The 15,975-nt window shown below is 51.7% G+C and overlaps 5 protein-coding genes across 5 annotated transcripts; 4 read left to right on the top strand and 1 right to left on the bottom strand.

Annotated features, from left to right (window-relative positions):
* Positions 1-2,636: 2,636 nt before the first annotated feature.
* AA0111_g9333 (hypothetical protein) lies at positions 2,637-3,403 on the top strand (the record flags this gene model as incomplete). The annotated part of the gene is made up of 2 exons (XM_028655880.1): positions 2,637-3,073; positions 3,121-3,403. The coding sequence occupies 2 exons, from the start codon at positions 2,637-2,639 to the stop codon at positions 3,401-3,403; spliced, it is 720 nt and encodes a 239-aa protein (XP_028503144.1).
* Positions 3,404-4,153: 750 nt separating this feature from the next.
* On the top strand, positions 4,154-8,764 carry AA0111_g9332 (hypothetical protein; the record flags this gene model as incomplete). Its single annotated transcript, XM_028655879.1, has 2 exons — positions 4,154-4,432; positions 4,481-8,764. 2 exons carry the CDS (start codon positions 4,154-4,156, stop codon positions 8,762-8,764), a joined length of 4,563 nt encoding a protein of 1,520 aa, XP_028503145.1.
* Positions 8,765-9,191: 427 nt separating this feature from the next.
* Positions 9,192-10,073, bottom strand: AA0111_g9331 (hypothetical protein; the record flags this gene model as incomplete). The annotated part of the gene is made up of 1 exon (XM_028655878.1): positions 9,192-10,073. The coding sequence occupies one exon, from the start codon at positions 10,071-10,073 to the stop codon at positions 9,192-9,194; it is 882 nt and encodes a 293-aa protein (XP_028503146.1).
* Positions 10,074-11,011: 938 nt separating this feature from the next.
* AA0111_g9330 (hypothetical protein) lies at positions 11,012-12,062 on the top strand (the record flags this gene model as incomplete). Its single annotated transcript, XM_028655877.1, has 3 exons — positions 11,012-11,140; positions 11,192-11,360; positions 11,419-12,062. 3 exons carry the CDS (start codon positions 11,012-11,014, stop codon positions 12,060-12,062), a joined length of 942 nt encoding a protein of 313 aa, XP_028503074.1.
* Positions 12,063-13,168: 1,106 nt separating this feature from the next.
* On the top strand, positions 13,169-15,712 carry AA0111_g9329 (hypothetical protein; the record flags this gene model as incomplete). The annotated part of the gene is made up of 3 exons (XM_028655875.1): positions 13,169-13,366; positions 13,565-13,821; positions 13,915-15,712. The coding sequence occupies 3 exons, from the start codon at positions 13,169-13,171 to the stop codon at positions 15,710-15,712; spliced, it is 2,253 nt and encodes a 750-aa protein (XP_028503163.1).
* Between the last annotated feature and the right edge of the window lie 263 nt (positions 15,713-15,975).

Here is a 15,975-nt window from a genome sequence, read left to right as displayed (position 1 = left end):
GCCAGGGCGAATCGCGTCGTGTCATAGCCCTAAGTTTGTAGCGGAGGCTCTAAAGGCCCGGAATAAGGTTTAGGTTATCGCCTTCGCCGGGGTTAGTGCCAAGATTTGTATGGCAACGCCCTAGGTTGTCCTAGGGTTATCCTAGATGACGCCTGCCATTCCACGTGAAAATGCGCGTGCATAAGGGGAAAACATACGGTCGGTGCTGTGGGCCGCAGCCCATATTCGGGAACATGTCGAGCACCATATAGTTTAGCAAACTGTAGCACCAGTGAACGTCATTTTCCGTTGCCGGCAACTCCCTTCTAGCTGATAGTTGTGACTGCAGCCTGCAGATTGTGCCTGCTGGCACAGCTGCATGCCACACTACTAATAGCCGAGCATTGTGCGGGCTGATCTTCTCGGAACTCTAGCCCACACCTAGACGGCTGCCTCGTGCTGCTTGCATGCATGTATGAACTAGGCGTTGGTCATGCGAGGAGCTGAAACCCCTCCAACTACTTTATGACTGCCATACAAGATAGCATCTCGAGAACTTATGATAGTAAACGACGCAGAACTCAGTAGCTTGCATAGCCGCTTGATGCAAGTTATTTGAGATATCCCGCCGATATTCAATCCCGCAAACGAACTGCGCATGGGTGTAGTCGTGGTTGCATGAACAAGGCGCCGAACGTAACGGGAAAAGCAAATGAGCATTTGCTCACCAGCCACACACTGGTAATCCCCATCTAGGGTCCGTCAGTCGTGTCCTTCCGCGTGGTCTAGCTCTACTCGTGATGATCTTGCATGCAGTATACGCACGCAAAGTGTCTTCGCGCCGCACGGCCCGACGTACAACAATTGAGTAAAGAATACGCCGTTTCGTTAGAGTGTGGTGACGTTCCAGAAACTTAAAGCTCCTCGCCCCGTGAAGAGGCGCTTCGATGCTCTAGGGATTGCCAGAAGGGTCGCCGAAGGTTCGTTGAAATTTCGTCTACCCCTGGTTGCGAAATCGTATCGCTAGCTGTGCTGCACAGAATCGATCTATGGTCGGTGCCACCAACAGCCACAGCGAGGCCTGACCTCATCGGACATATCTCCGCTATACTCAAAAATCCGTTTCGACAAATGACAAGGTCTTAAAATTTGAATAATCCAAGTGTGGGCCTGAGATTCTTCGTCCGCGAGGGTAGCGGAAGGCCTAGCCAGCCCATGAACGTGTCGAAGCCGTCAAGATGTCTTTCATGGATGTCCGATATAATTGGTCCCAAACTAGGTTTTGCGGCCATGCAAGATGCCAAAGGGCAAAGATTGGCTCACTAGTCCCGGGTCTCCAGCCAAGCACGTTGCGTGCTCTTGCCGAGGAAGAAGGTACCCGGCAGCTTGCTGATAAAGAAGCTCACAGTGAGTCGTGTATGCCCCAGCCGGGTGTCTCTCGACGTTTCAGGCCGTCTGAAATGAGACGTTGGCCGTGGCCCAAAGTCTGAACGTTGCAATGATCTTCATGGAAAAGCAAACCTTGGGCGCCTGTGGTCATGCAAATCCTCCGCAATTTCTCATCTCGGGCTCAGATCCTAGGCAGCCTAGTATGGCGCTAACGCTTTACCGTGGTCCGCGCTATAGATAGTGTGCGCCAGAACCTGCGAAGGCAGAAATTCTGGGCCGTTCTTGAGCACATCGCCGTTTCTGCTAGCTGAATGGGACTTCGTCGGATCTATATTGATTTGGCCGATGTGCGGGCTCGGGTCGCTTTCCAAGGGACATGAACTTTGGTGGCAAAGTATCTGTGACGAATCTCGTCGCTCACGGGGTAAAAGGAAGAACAAGCGTGTCATGGAGTGGCACAGCTGTGCAATGTCGAAGATGGAGTTCTGAGGAAGGGTCTGGCATGACGATAGAAGACGAGTCAGCTTGGACTCGGAAGCACGGAGTCTTTGCGCTTGGCGAGTGCTTTGAAAGGTAACGACAGCATCGGTACCGGAACCCGAGATACGAGGCCTGTCGCTCTCCACTCCACCAAACGGCCTCCTTGCAGTGGTGCCCAGCTTGGAAAACTTGTGTATATCCCTGTACTTCGGTCCATAGCTTCGAAACGCACAATATGCAGGTAGTAGAATATATCACAGTCCCCGATACCGGGTTACCTGAGCTGAGGCAGGACGACCCTCGAGCCTCACAGCCACGGTCTGTGTGTGTGTGTGCGTGACATGCTCAGTGCTGGCACTTGCACTGGATGAACATATGACCAGTGCGTTGAGAACGATCGATCTAATGCGCGGTTTGCTCAATGTAGACATCCCTTCAAGATGCTTCAAGGCGATAGGCGAGGACATATGTGGCGCGCTATGGGACCAAAAGGGCCAGGATCTGGTACACATCTCATCTGGTCTTGCGCGTCGCTTACCTGGATCGATCAGATGTGGCGCGATCAAGATCTTAAGCAATTTATTGGACGTGCTGTGAAATCTACCGAGAGTTCAGCCTGGTTGTGGAGATGGAAGACGGCAGCTCTGGTGCCTGAGTGACAGCGGACGCCAAAGAAACACGACATCATGTGACTGCTATGCCAAGGCATGGCTAGTGCCGTTGTTCGCGATGACCGCGAACGACGGCACGACAACAGTAACGGCCACAACCCGCAAAGGTTTTTCAATATGAGCGAACAGCAGCTTCCCGTTGCGCGATCCGAAGACGCGATGCCTGCCGATCTTTCTTCCTTCAACGTCACCGATCTCCTCAAGACGCCGCACAATGCGCGCCTCCATAAAGAAGTGCAGAACCTCAAGAAGCTCATCAACGAGCTTGTAGACTACCAGCTTGCTCACCCAAAGAACCGGAAGTCGGGTTCGCGCGAAGATATCGATCAGGAGAAGAAAGCTACGCAAGAGATTCAGAAGAGGGAGAAGTACATTCGCGCGCAACTGTCAATTGTCAAAACTCTCTACCGCCAAAGCGTATTAAAAGTGCGCGAGGAGAAGGCGATGACATCCGATGACAGGGCTGTGAATGATGCGTTGATTCTGGGCCTTCACAATCTCAAGTATGAGGAGCAGTCGCTGCGTTCTGAGATTTCTGCTGCCGAGAACTACGAGTATGTCCCTATGCGAAAGTTTGCGTTCAAAGCTGATACCTGTACAGCCACAAATATATGAAACTGCCACTTATCTCTCGCGAAGAGTTCCTTGAACAGTTCCCCGAACACAAGGAATCGACCGAACACGACCTCATGACCGCGCGCATCGAGCACGAACACCAAGTCCGTCTCAAGCTCGAAGAGGCACGACAGGAGAAGCTCAAGCAGAAGCAGAAGCTCATCGCAGAGGTCAAGAAGGGGAAGGACGATCTCACAAAGCTAGATACCATGGTCGAGAAGTTCATCGAGGCTGCAGAACCGATCAAGAGAGTGCTGGCCACGGAGTAAACACCTGCTACGGAATTATATGGATTTGACATTGCGTAACACCGAGGCTATGCTCATATCTGTCCCTAGGGACGTCAAGATTGTCGAGAAGGATGAGTACAAAGCGAAGGCCCGAACGCAGGAACCTTCGGCTGTCCAGACGGGACTTCGGTTGTCGCCTGATGACAAACGCCCCGCGCCGAAGACTTCTCCACTGTGAGCCACTAGATCGCAATCATCCGACCATGGACAGCCGACGGCATCACGCATACACGGGCCATCTCCAACGATGTGGTCAGTTGTGGTACAGGATTATATATGTCCCTTTGGTACACTTCCGTGCCTATTCTCTGAGCAAAGAGACAGCCATTGTTAGGGCGCATATAGAACAGCCTACCTTACGAGTGGTTGGAACACGTCATTGGCGCAGGAGCAATGGCAACTTGGAGATTGCTTCAACCATGTAGATGAAAGAGACAACTAGCTAGTTATCACCAACAGTCACTTTTGGCACGAAGCCTAACGTTTGATTTAATCTCTCCAGATTTGTTGTATTCACGCGTGAGGCGAAGAATCCTTCAGAGAGAAGGTTAGCGGTGAGGGGTCATAGTGAAGGCGGACCATCTTGAACTGATGCCTGGTTGTGGGGCTGACCCTGGTTTATCACTTATCTTAGCGTGTCCGCGATGGCCGACATTCGCTCATACCCGCGTTCGCCTCGTCCCTTGTTACACCACGGCTTCCTCTTGACACCTTGAGCCGAAAGCCATTATGTCTTCTTTAGAGGGAAGTGCTGAGCTGCTGCGTGCAACTGCCTTTTCTGTGGCCGACGTCCGGAGTCCTGGCGGGCCATCGTCGCTTCCGGCGCAAGATGCCTCGAGTTGCATCCGTACTATACAAGACTTATTCGCAGCACCTATTGCGCTTAAAGAAGAAGAACCTTCGCCCAAACGACGCAAATCCAGAAATGGCAATGCCATTCCAGTACGGCCGCAGGCGGACTCTAACGAAAAGAATAGTGTTGTCTTAGCCAACGTATCCATCGATTTGGTGAGTAGGCTGGTCGATTCTTATGGAGTCCAACTAACATGTCTACAGAACATGCCTACCCCGTCGCAAGACTCCTTAAGTATCACGTATACCCCGGCTATATCGCAAGAACCCGTAAATCTAGAGCTTGAATCCTGTCGGAGAGACCACACAGGAGATACTCTTCAGATGAAACTCTGGAACGCTGTCAATGAAACGGGTGTCGACCTGGTTGCCACAACTCCCTCACCTTTCATAGATTCGGTCATACCCCACCTACGGAATGCCTCTGCACTTGCCACCTCGCTTCAGGGCAAAAGACACAAACCTGTTTCTCGCGCGGCTTTCTGTCGATGCCAGCTGCACCCACCCACGCACGGGCGCAGTCGATACAAGTTGGTAGTGGAGATACGGTGGACTCTGAACATATCTGTGGTTGAGGATCCAGATATTCGAGGCCATTACATGAACGCGGACCTGAAGCTCCTCTCGAAATACATGAGCGATGCGGCTCCGAGAGGCGACAAGTCTTGGACCCTATCCGACTTTTACGATTCCGTACATGTACCACCGGCGGACACAGAGATTTCACCGCTTATCAAACAAGGTTTGATCGACACCAAGCTTCTGCCTTTCCAAGAAAGGACTGTTGATTGGCTCTTGCGTCGAGAAGGCGTTGCATTCTCATCTTCTGGCTTACTGGAGCCTTTTGTCAACACTTCACCACCAGCATCATTTAGGCAGACACAAGATGTGACAGGAGTACTGTGCTACGTCAGTCAGCTGCGGGGCACTATAGTTACCAATTTAGATGCAGCTAAGGACGACACTCTACAGTCGCTGCGCGGTGGTATACTCGCCGAAGAAATGGGCTTAGGTAAAACCGTTGAGCTAATCGCGCTCATATCCCATCACAAGCGGGACATCCTTGATGGTAACATCTATGATACATACACTGGAGCTCAGGTTCGGCCTTCAGGCGCTACACTAATCATTACTCCTCCTTCGATTCTGGAACAGTGGCTGAGCGAAATACATGCTCATGCTCCTGATCTTAAGGTCTGCCATTACAAAGGTCTCCCCTCTCAATCTGCACCAAAGAAAGACCATGCCACAGCCACAGTCGACTATCTCATGCAACACGATGTAGTAGTGACGACATATCAAGTCCTTTCGAAAGAGATTCACCACGCTGTACCTCCCCCTGATCGCAGCTCTCGACGTCCAAAACGTCAGGACCGCCGGCATAGCCCCCTTGTCGGTATCTCATGGTGGAGGGTCTGTTTAGATGAAGCGCAGATGGTTGAAAGCGGGGTCAGTCAGGCCGCCCAAGTAGCTCGAATCATCCCCAGATGTAATGCATGGGCGGTTTCCGGAACTCCTCTTCGCAAAGACGTCCAGGATCTACGTGGTCTTTTGATCTTCCTTAGGTGCGATGCATTTGCGAACAAAGCGGCCTGGACTCGTCTAGACAAGGTGTCTTTCAAAGGCATCTTCAACGAGATTGCTGTGCGAAACACAAAAGCAAGGGTTCGTGATGACCTTCAAATACCACCGCAGAAACGTGTTGTCATCACTGTTCCGTTCACGACCATCGAGGAGCAGCATTACAATGAAATGATGCGTCAAATGTGTGATGCATGCTGGCTCACCCCCGAAGGGCAACCGAAAGAAGAAGGTCGCGATGAGACCCACCCAGAGGTTGTCGAGCGCATGCGAGAGTGGCTAATAAGATTGCGCCAGACCTGTCTCCATGCAAACGTAGGTCGAAAGAACAAGAAAGCGTTAGGTGCAAAGAACGGTGCCTTGCGTACCGTGCACGAAGTTTTAGAGGTCATGATAGAGCAGAACGACACAAAGTGGAAGGCAGAGGCTCGCGAAATGGCTCTGTGTCTGATCAAGATGGGTCACATCCAAGCATACGCAGGAAACTTCGCCAATCGTGCAAAGTCGTCGCTTGAATACTATGATAAAGCGCGGACTGAGGCACAATCATATATTGCGATATGCAGAGCTGAGTTACTAGCGGAGCAGCAGAAGCTAGGCCGCGTATCCACAGGTGGCCTCCACGGGGCTGATGAAGACGAAGACATCGACGGAGACAATATGGGCCGCATTCCAGTTCTGCGCAAATCGCTCCGGTCATTTCTAGAGCTTGAGCATGCAGCTCAATTCTTTACCGCCACCGCCTGGCATCAGATCAAAGAAAATCCACAATTGACAGAGCCAGACTCAGATGACTGGCGCGAGAAAGACAAATTGGAGACGGATTATTACGAAGCGGCCAGGGTAATTCGCCGTGAACTGCTGAAGGAATCGAAGGGCAGAGCGCAGCAGCAAATGGCTAAAGTCGATTCAAGAAAGCCTTTCCACCAGATACCTACAATAGCTGACCTTCCGGATCTGGGAGGTATCGAAGCCCGGAAAATTCTCGATACGATGGACAACCTCAGCGATTATCTGAACGAGCAAGCCCGGTTGATACAGACATGGCGTGCGAAGATTGTTGACATTCTCCTAACACGCCTGGTGGATGATGACGACGACAAGGAGACGACGGGTGAAGAGTACGACGATTCTCTCAAAGCTCAGGATGAGCTGTACGTTTACATCATGGCTCTTCGAACCCTTGTTGCGGACCGTAATGCTGCTGTCAACGGTCTGCAGGATAATCTTGTCGAACACGAGCTCAAGGCTGCCGAAAAACAAGCCCTGAAAGGGGACGAAGACAGTGATCGAGGTCACGCGCCTCAACTTCTGCTTGAAGTTATCAATACACGACGTGGATTACAGGCGAAGTTGCAAGCTGGGTCCTTGAAGGGTGTTGTATCTAGCATTCGCTCGCTGATCACTGCTTTGCAATGGAGAGCCAACAGCGGCGATGCTCGGGCATCCTCAGAACTTGGCATTCTTCAGAAACAAAATGCCACGGTTCAGGCTGTTGTCACAGAACAAGCGAAGGCCATTACCGAACTTGAAAAGGAGCAGGAAATGTACCGAGGTACCATGAACCAGCGTCTGGAATATTATCGGCAATTCCAACACATCTCCGATACCGTTGCAAAGTACAAGGAGGAACTAGACAATACATTCGACTCGCGCGAGTTCGACAAGGCCAATCAATTGCGAGAGAGAAAAAAGGATCTTGCCAATGGCTTCAAGACGAAGTGCACTTATCTGAAGCATCTCCGGACTGAGAACCAAAATGAAGCGGCAGCTGAATGCATCATTTGTAGGGAAGACATCGAGATTGGCGTCTTGACAGCTTGCGGTCACAAATATTGCAAAGAATGCATCAATCAATGGTGGCAGGTGCACAGATCCTGCCCAACTTGTAAGCAGAAGCTATCTGGGTCCGATTTTAAAGACATCACATTCAAACAAATCGCGATCAGAGCGAAGGAAGAGACAACCGCACCTGCCAGCCCGACACAAGCTTCCACGCCAGACTTTTCGTCAACCACATCTATCTATTCTGATATTTCCGATTCAACGATGAAAGAGATTAAGATGATCGATCTAGAAGGTTCATACGGCACAAAAATCGACATGATCGCGCGCCACCTAATATGGATCCGTAACAACGACCCAGGCGCCAAATCGATCATTTTCTCTCAATTCGGGGACTTCCTCGAAGTGCTTCACGATGCACTCAAGAAGTGGAAGATTGGCGCCAGCAACATCACCGACAAAGACGGTATCCGGAAGTTCAAGGCTGATGCTAGCATCGAATGTTTACTCCTAGATGCCAAAACCGATTCTTCGGGCCTAACTCTCGTAAACGCAACGTATGTCTTCCTCTGCGAACCACTCATTAATCCCGCAATCGAACTCCAAGCCATTAGTCGCGTCCATCGAATCGGGCAGCAGCGACCCACGACAGTGTTCATGTACCTCATTAGCGACACAGTAGAAGAAGCCATCTATGAGATATCTGTTGCCCGCCGCCTCGAACATATTAGTAACAATACATTGTCCAAGCTACCTACGCAATCCGGATCCACGACCCCCGCTCTCAAAGAACAGACTCTCGATGCTGCAAACTCGGCTGAACTCCAAAACGCACCGTTTAAGCAACTTATGCGCAAGAAGGGCGAAGGTGAGATTGTCAAGGAAGACGATCTTTGGCATTGTCTGTTTGGGAATCAGAAGAAAAGGACGCTAGCTGTGTTGGAGAGGGAAGTTGGGCGAGAACTGAGGGCGCAGGCTGCCGAGGCAAGGATAGCGGGTGAAGGTACTGTGGGATCGAGTGGCGCGTCGGTAGCTGCTGATGTGGACATGGCCGGTGATGATCTCGTTGAGACTTTGCCGATCGTTGGAGGAAGTTCGCGGGATGGTGTTACTAGGTTTTAAAAGTGTTTGGTAGGGCGAGGAGGTGCATGGGCGTTGCATTGAGTTGATACGGATATATACCTAGGGTATACTTGATTAGGGTTTTACGCAAAGAGTCTTCAGACATGTATACATAGTTATGACAATGAGACGCCTAATGACGTGTACGACCATGAGGCAGTGGAAGATGTTGATGTTGATGGTAATATCGATTTTCGCCTGGTAAAAGGAACAGCTCGTAGAGAGCGACTAAAGGCCTGCCTATGTGGTATCATGTAAAGAAAAGCCAACGCCGAAGCCAAATGCAAATGCTGTGAGGTTGCCAGCCTACCATAACGAAATAAATGCTCAAACGCCTTCTCTAGCAAAAGAGGCATCAAAGAGTGTAGAATATATGTACGAAGAGAAGAGAAAGTCATGGAACAAACATGAAGCAAAGCGTCGCAGTCTAAGCCCGAGGCGTCCTCCACGCCTTGACTTCCTGCTGCGCGCTCTCATCAAACCCCGCCCTCTCCATAAGTTTCGTAAATGTTGTGTTGGCCGAGTCGGTTGTGTAGCGATTATCGCGCCGCATACCCGGTGCCTGTGGCGGAGCTAAGAAACTCGGTGCAGGCATCAAGACATCGATAGTTTCTGAGCTGCCGCTCCTTGCCACATTGGGACGGTGTTGTCCTGGCTGTAGTGTGTTGAATGTCTGGGTACTCGTACGGAGGGAACTCGTGCGCCGACTGGCAGAGTGAATGCGTTTCGGTTTCGGGGGCGGGGTTTGGTAAGGATCGGTATATGGATTTCCTGCACGGACGGGGGGAGCGGGATTTGATGGGAGACCACCCGTAAACCCAAAGTTTAGTTTGGGAGTGCGGTCCCACATGCTTTTTATCCTGGGTGTGAAGCCGTGGATAGGTGGGTTGGCGTTTGTTTCCTTCATGCCTTGGACTATCCGGTCTGTTGAATTGGGGCTTGAGTGGGCGGAGTGGCTGCCCCGACGCATGAAGTCTGTCCGTGCAGCGTGTTGAGGGTCGTAGATGGGGTCGCTAATTTGACGAGCTACATGGCCAAAGTCGCCAGAGTAGCGCTCCTTAGACTGGGATTCGCGTCTTTTCTTGATGATCCAGATCAGGGCCAAGGTGCTGAGGGCGCCGATGACTATGCCAGGGAAGAAACCGGCTGCAAAGGACTTTCCGTCGAAGCCCTGCTTTGTTTGAATGGGTGCGGTTGCTGGGCAATTGGAAGTCTGGGATGCGGAGGCGGGGCTAGTGGAGGAAGGCGTTGCGTTTGCGGATGATGTTGGAGATGGGGTCGGTGATGGGGAGGTGTCTTTGGCGCACATGGTGCCCTGACATGTGTAGCCTAATGAACAGCATTTGTCACCACATTTGGGTAAGTCAATGCCGTCGGTCTCGGAGAGATGCATTTGGTTGTCTGGGTGCAGGGTAGCGTTCAGTTGCGTGGTGTCGCAAGTGGTTGGCTGAATGTAGGCGCAGTCTGAACCGGATGGGCAGCAGATGACTGATTGTATGTCTCCACCGTTGAGAGCCATGCATGTTGAGTCCTTGGGACAGCAAAATGAAGACGGGAAGTCTGATCCGCACTGCTGCAGGTCTGCGTTCCCTCCGCATGTTTCTGCTTGACGGAGAAAGAGATGCGATGCATGTGTAGCTGTGATGAGCGAGGCAAAAAGGCATACGAGGGATATCCTCGAAAGCCTGGGAGACGATGTAGCTGGAGCCATTGTCTTGGAGATGGAAGCGTGGTGACAGTATTATGGTCAAGAGGTCGGACCGGCGAACCTCAAAGAAGTGACTTGAGCGTGTGAAACAGTGGGATAAGGAAGCAATCCGAAAGCGATATGGAAGCGATATGAAAAGAGACGTACGAAACAATGGAATGAGCAGACAAAGACAGGCCCTACCTTTGGGATATTTACTGCGAAAATCTAGAGGCGAGTGACGTTCCTCACCGCGAGATGGGAAAATCGGGCTCTATCGTGTCCACCCATCTCGTCGGCTAAGTTCCGAGAATAGAGCTCTGTTTCGCGCCGAGTGGACAATAGGCATTGTATGGCGGGTGTAGGGTTTAGCTAGCACGGTCGCAGTGGCAGGTGACTCTGGTGTTTGTGTGGCTATGCATGGACGGGGAGTCGAGTGGATGAAACGTGTGATGCGGGCGCTTGGAGGGTGCGAGGTTTTGCCCACCAGGGCTGCCGTGGCGAGGACGCGTCGTGATTGGATGGGGGTTTTAGCGCGATGATTCGAGCCCGGGAAAAAGATGAGCTTGGAGAAACGACTTGCCGACGACAATTCGATCGCTCGCCCGACAATCACCACACATATGATGATTACACGGTGTCTGGCCCGCCGGCCGGGTGCATTCCAGTCTGCGGCCGGGGCTTGGAGGGTACGCTGGGCTGTCAACCATATACGTCGTGGGTGAACTGACGTGGGATAGAGAATACCATCGCCCGCCGCCCGCAACATCTACACGGTGCCCCCACTGGACAACCATGCCGTGATCGAGCAGAATGGCGTCCCCGGGCTGCTCTCGCCAAAGGGCTTCAACACGGCATACACCGAATACCAAGGCCACATTGTTGACGAGTTGAATGCGTCGACAGCGGGTACGATGGATGCAATTCAAGACCAAGACTGTGCCAGAGGCTAATGTCGCTCTTGCAGGTACACAATTCGAGAACCAGGAAGCCAAGGCCCTCGTTGTAGACTTTGCCCGCGATCCGATGAAAGCCTACGCCTTCAACATTGCCAGCATGGCCTTCAACAACCATTTCTTCTTCCGCGGCATCAACGCCAATCCGGACGTACAGTCGCGGCCGTCGACCGACCTCACCAAGCAGATCAACCGCGATTTCTCGTCCATGGAAACACTGCGCGAAACATTCCTCGCCACGGCCGAGTCCATGTTTGGCCCCGGCTTTGTCTGGCTCGTGCAGACCAATGACACCAGCTTCGGCAGCCTGCGCATCTTGCCCACATATCTCGCCGGATCGCCGCTGTCGGGCGCTCACCACAGGCGGCAATCGCACGATCTCAACACACACAATGTTGATTCATATCAGGGAATGAACAAGGTCGGGTCGTTTGGTGCGGCGTCGCAGCAGCAGGATTCGAGGGCCAAGAAGCCGTTGGGCGGCATCGATGTAGTACCACTGCTGTGCGTAAACACATGGGAGCATGTCTGGTTGCAGGATTACGGTGTCCGGGGCAAGAGGGCATTCCTCGAGAAGTGGTGGGACAGGATTGACTGGGACTTCGTGGGGCAGAACGCAACGCTGTCGCCCAACCAGAACCGATCCTTCTACTAGGATATGGACGGGGGCTGTATATTGCATGTAGACATATGTGTATAAGACATCTGAAACGACATGAATGCATCTTTGCATGGTCCGTCTTGGGCATGTATTCTACAGGCATCAGTGGCACACACACCGAAATGTCATGACCGCTTGTCGCTGCATTGGCCGGAGCCGTGAAGACTGCATACGTCCTGTCTGTATGGGTCGTTGTTGCCCAAAGCTGCCGGTGAACTTGCTTGGCGAACGCATTTCAGCACTTGCAGCCCCTCAGACATTGCTGCAGCTGCAAAGAATTCCGAATCATGCACATGCCTTGCTCCCCCGCGTCGCGAATCATACCAAATACAGCGCGCACATGTACTGACCTGTAGCACATCACCATCAGAAGCCCAAGCCGGGTCTGATCAACAGCCAAGTTCTCACCGGATCCTCCATCTCACGCCACCATATACCGGCCTCTCAAGGCGGATCCAAAGCATAGATTCACGACGCGCTTGTCTTCTCTTCTCAGCTTGAGCCTCAAAAGTCATCAGGTGGCCAACCCCATCCCGTATAGCCGGCGTCATCCTGTGCCACACCATTGGCGCGCCTCTAGTCAACTGTTGACGCGCAACGCTCGAAGATTCTGCCTGCGGATACTTCGGAATGAGAATTTGAACAGATGCATTGGAACAGAGGGCTTCAGCAAGTCGTCGGGTTTCAGGTGCGGGCGAAAATCCTTTGAGGCTTCCTGTGCAGATGTAGCCATCTGTCAGAAACACTGAAGAGGGCGCACAGCCTCTGCCTTGCAGCTTACGATGTACCGGTCTTCGCGGAGCCTTGTGGCCGCTCCTGCATGAGTTGAACGGTTCGCGTGCTTGCCTGCCTTCAGCCGTGGTCTTGGCCAATCACCAAGCCGTGATCTCCGCCCGATTTAGTCGTCGGTCAATGAGAGCCCTGCATTAATTCCTACACTATGACCTCACACAACTCTAGGGTTAGTTAGTTTGGAACACATATCGAAGGATTTCGACTCTGTTCGGTTCGGGTGCTTCTTCCCCAAGACTCTATTTCTCCACACCGCTCATTTCGCCACTTTTTTTCCATCTAGGAATCAAATCCTCAAGGAGAAAGAGATGGCGGTGTTAGCAGATATTCTACCGGTGGTTTCGAGAAGCTCAGCTCTCGCGCTGAAACTCTACGGTATTGCTGCTGAGTCACCCGGGTCAGCGAAAGATTTAGTTGGCGTTGCGAATAGCATCAATGGATTTGCTGCAATACTGAAGCAGTTGGGGACCATTATCAAAGAAGATGATCGTCTACCATCACCTGAGGTACGTAAAGACGATCGCCGTGGATTTGTGAACGACACAACGATGGGGGGTCGTGAATGAAGTTCATGAGATAAAGATTTTGAGGTCGCTGCGAATTCGTTTTGTGCGACTGAGGCACTTGAGACACAAGAGATCCGAAAAATATGTCATTACATTACTTGACAAAGCTCTGTCGTTCCTCGCTGATTATATACATAGGCTATCGATACTCTGGACGACGTCATCGATCAAGCCCAAACATTACTTACCAGCTTTGAATCGACTTCATCAACCGAGGATGAGAAGCATCGCGATCAAAGAGACATTTCCCGCTCTACTCAAAACATTCGGCCTCAGTTAGATCCTTCAACCAAGGCTAGTTTGGACTATCTCACTGCTCACCTGGAAGCCCTGAGCATGACGCTCTCTGTCCTGCTACAGACGCTCTACGCAGCGCAGACTATAATGTGGTCAAAGTTAGTTCCGTCCCCTTTGAGACATCTAGCCTTCATCCAGGCTGCTACGCATGGCTCAGATTCCTTCCATGGAGTACGCTAACAGCGCCATAGAGTACGTCCTACGGTATCTCCACAACAAGCCGCCAAACTTGTTGATAGTGAAAGGATCCAACTGGAAACGTTAATTGTTCAACAACAATTGTCAATTTTATCAGCTTCGAACCTCTACGAAAACTTGTCTCAATCTGATGCGCGCCTGTTGTTGATGGAAGGAGACAGTTCTCAGAGTTTGGTCATCACTGGGCGGGGCGAAGCCCCTAGGTCATCTACCCTACGTTCGTATCAGGATGAAGATTTGACAAGTCTCGACACATCAATATATACTGAAGCGAACGGATTACCAGCAGTTCTTACTGCATCGGCTTCACGTGTCGAACGCTTGTTGCAGCGATGGACGAGCCTCCCTCTATTTGAACGCCGCTTACAAGACGAAGAACGCGAAAGGCAGAGGCAAAGATGGGAAACTCAACAAGCCACTGTGGAATCTGATAGCGAAGAGGAAAGTCGCACGTCAAAGCTGTCAGGCGACGGTGCTCGCCGAACGCACAGGTCAGGAAGCATAGAGCCACTATTTACTGAGGTCAATGGCACGCCCAGTCCGCCACAGGAGAAGCAGTACGGTCCCACCACGCCGCCAACACCCATCGCTACACCACGTACGTCACGAACAGGTATGCCACCAGCTACCAATGAACAGTACCCAATTGCATCACCCCGATCGAGTTTGGGAAGTTTGCCGGTCGAGGCGGCCGCCGCGGTAGAAGCCAAAGAGGAAGACAGCGAAGCCGATCTAGAAATTCCGTGGAAGTTGTGTACGCGTAAATACTACTGGCGATTTGTTGATGCTAAAATGGTCAGCTCAAACACTGACCAGGCATACTCTCTGGCGTATTTGGAGCGTAGCAGCTGGACTGAGATTATGGCGAGTTGGGTATGCAAGGAAGCAATCAGAGAGGCGGGTTTCAGATATACATCCTACCAAAAGGAGCGGAAGGACAACAGGAGGATAAGGGGCGAAACGTGTTTCTGTATTGAACGGCCACTACAGTTCGAACAGGTCAAGCGTCTTGTCGAACGGACAGTTGACATATACCGAAAGGCAGCAGCACCTTCTCCACCTCAGCAGCCACAAGTTAGGAGATCTTCTTTCAATCGTCCCCCACCGCCACATGGTATTCTGAAAGGAGGCGCGTTCGATCGGAACCGAACACCAGTGCCTCGGAGCACACACCCCCCGCTTGACCGCTCGATCACCTCAAATCACCTCCCGCCACCACCTGGGCCACCCCCACTAGATCGATCACTCTCAATGCCTGGACCCGGGCTCATTCCACCACCACCCCAGTCAAACGTCAACTCTCGGACTCCAAACCTCCAGATACCAATGTCAAATCAGTACGCCCCTCAGCAACCGCCACTTCCTCAGTCTCCACGACTGCCTCAATACCCACCACAAACCAACGGCTACCCACCACAAATGATGAACACAACAGCAACACCTCAATACTTCCCACCACCACCAGCCAATGTCCCTTTCACAAACCCACCTTTACCCTCACATTCACAGCCTCAAAACCAGAATTACTCCATACAAGCGTCTCCTCTCCGCCAATCCTACATGCGTCCAAGCAACCGACGGTACGACGATGACTTCACGACATCTGAGTCTGAATTCGAACGCCCTAGACGACGTAGGTCAAAGTCGAGGAGTAGAATGTATGAGAAAGAGCGGGAAAGGGAGAGAGACAAGTATGGAAAGAAGAGTCATACAGGAAGGAAGGCGGCGGCGGGCGCCCTGTTGGGTGTTGGTGGGCTGACGGCGTTGTTGGATGGACTGAGTGGGCTGTAAGTTTTACAGACCTTTACTATCTTGGCTTTCCTGTCACTTGATGTGCTGATGAGGAGAGGTTGTGCCCTCTCGAGTGGAGTGTGTTGTATCTAGCGTATACGTAACGTGTATAATGAGTCATGAAATAATGATTACGGTGTATCTTTTACTGTTGTACTTTTCTGGTCATGCTCGATTAGACAGTTAAGGGATGATCGCGGGATTGGAAGAGGGAGCCTAATTGAAGGCAGACATGAATTATAGCAATAAAGTAGGAACCTCGA

This window comes from Alternaria arborescens, assembly GCF_004154835.1.
Source record: "Alternaria arborescens strain FERA 675 chromosome Unknown contig_26, whole genome shotgun sequence".
NCBI lineage: Eukaryota > Fungi > Ascomycota > Dothideomycetes > Pleosporales > Pleosporaceae > Alternaria > Alternaria arborescens.
This window is presented reverse-complemented; position numbering and strand designations above follow the sequence as displayed.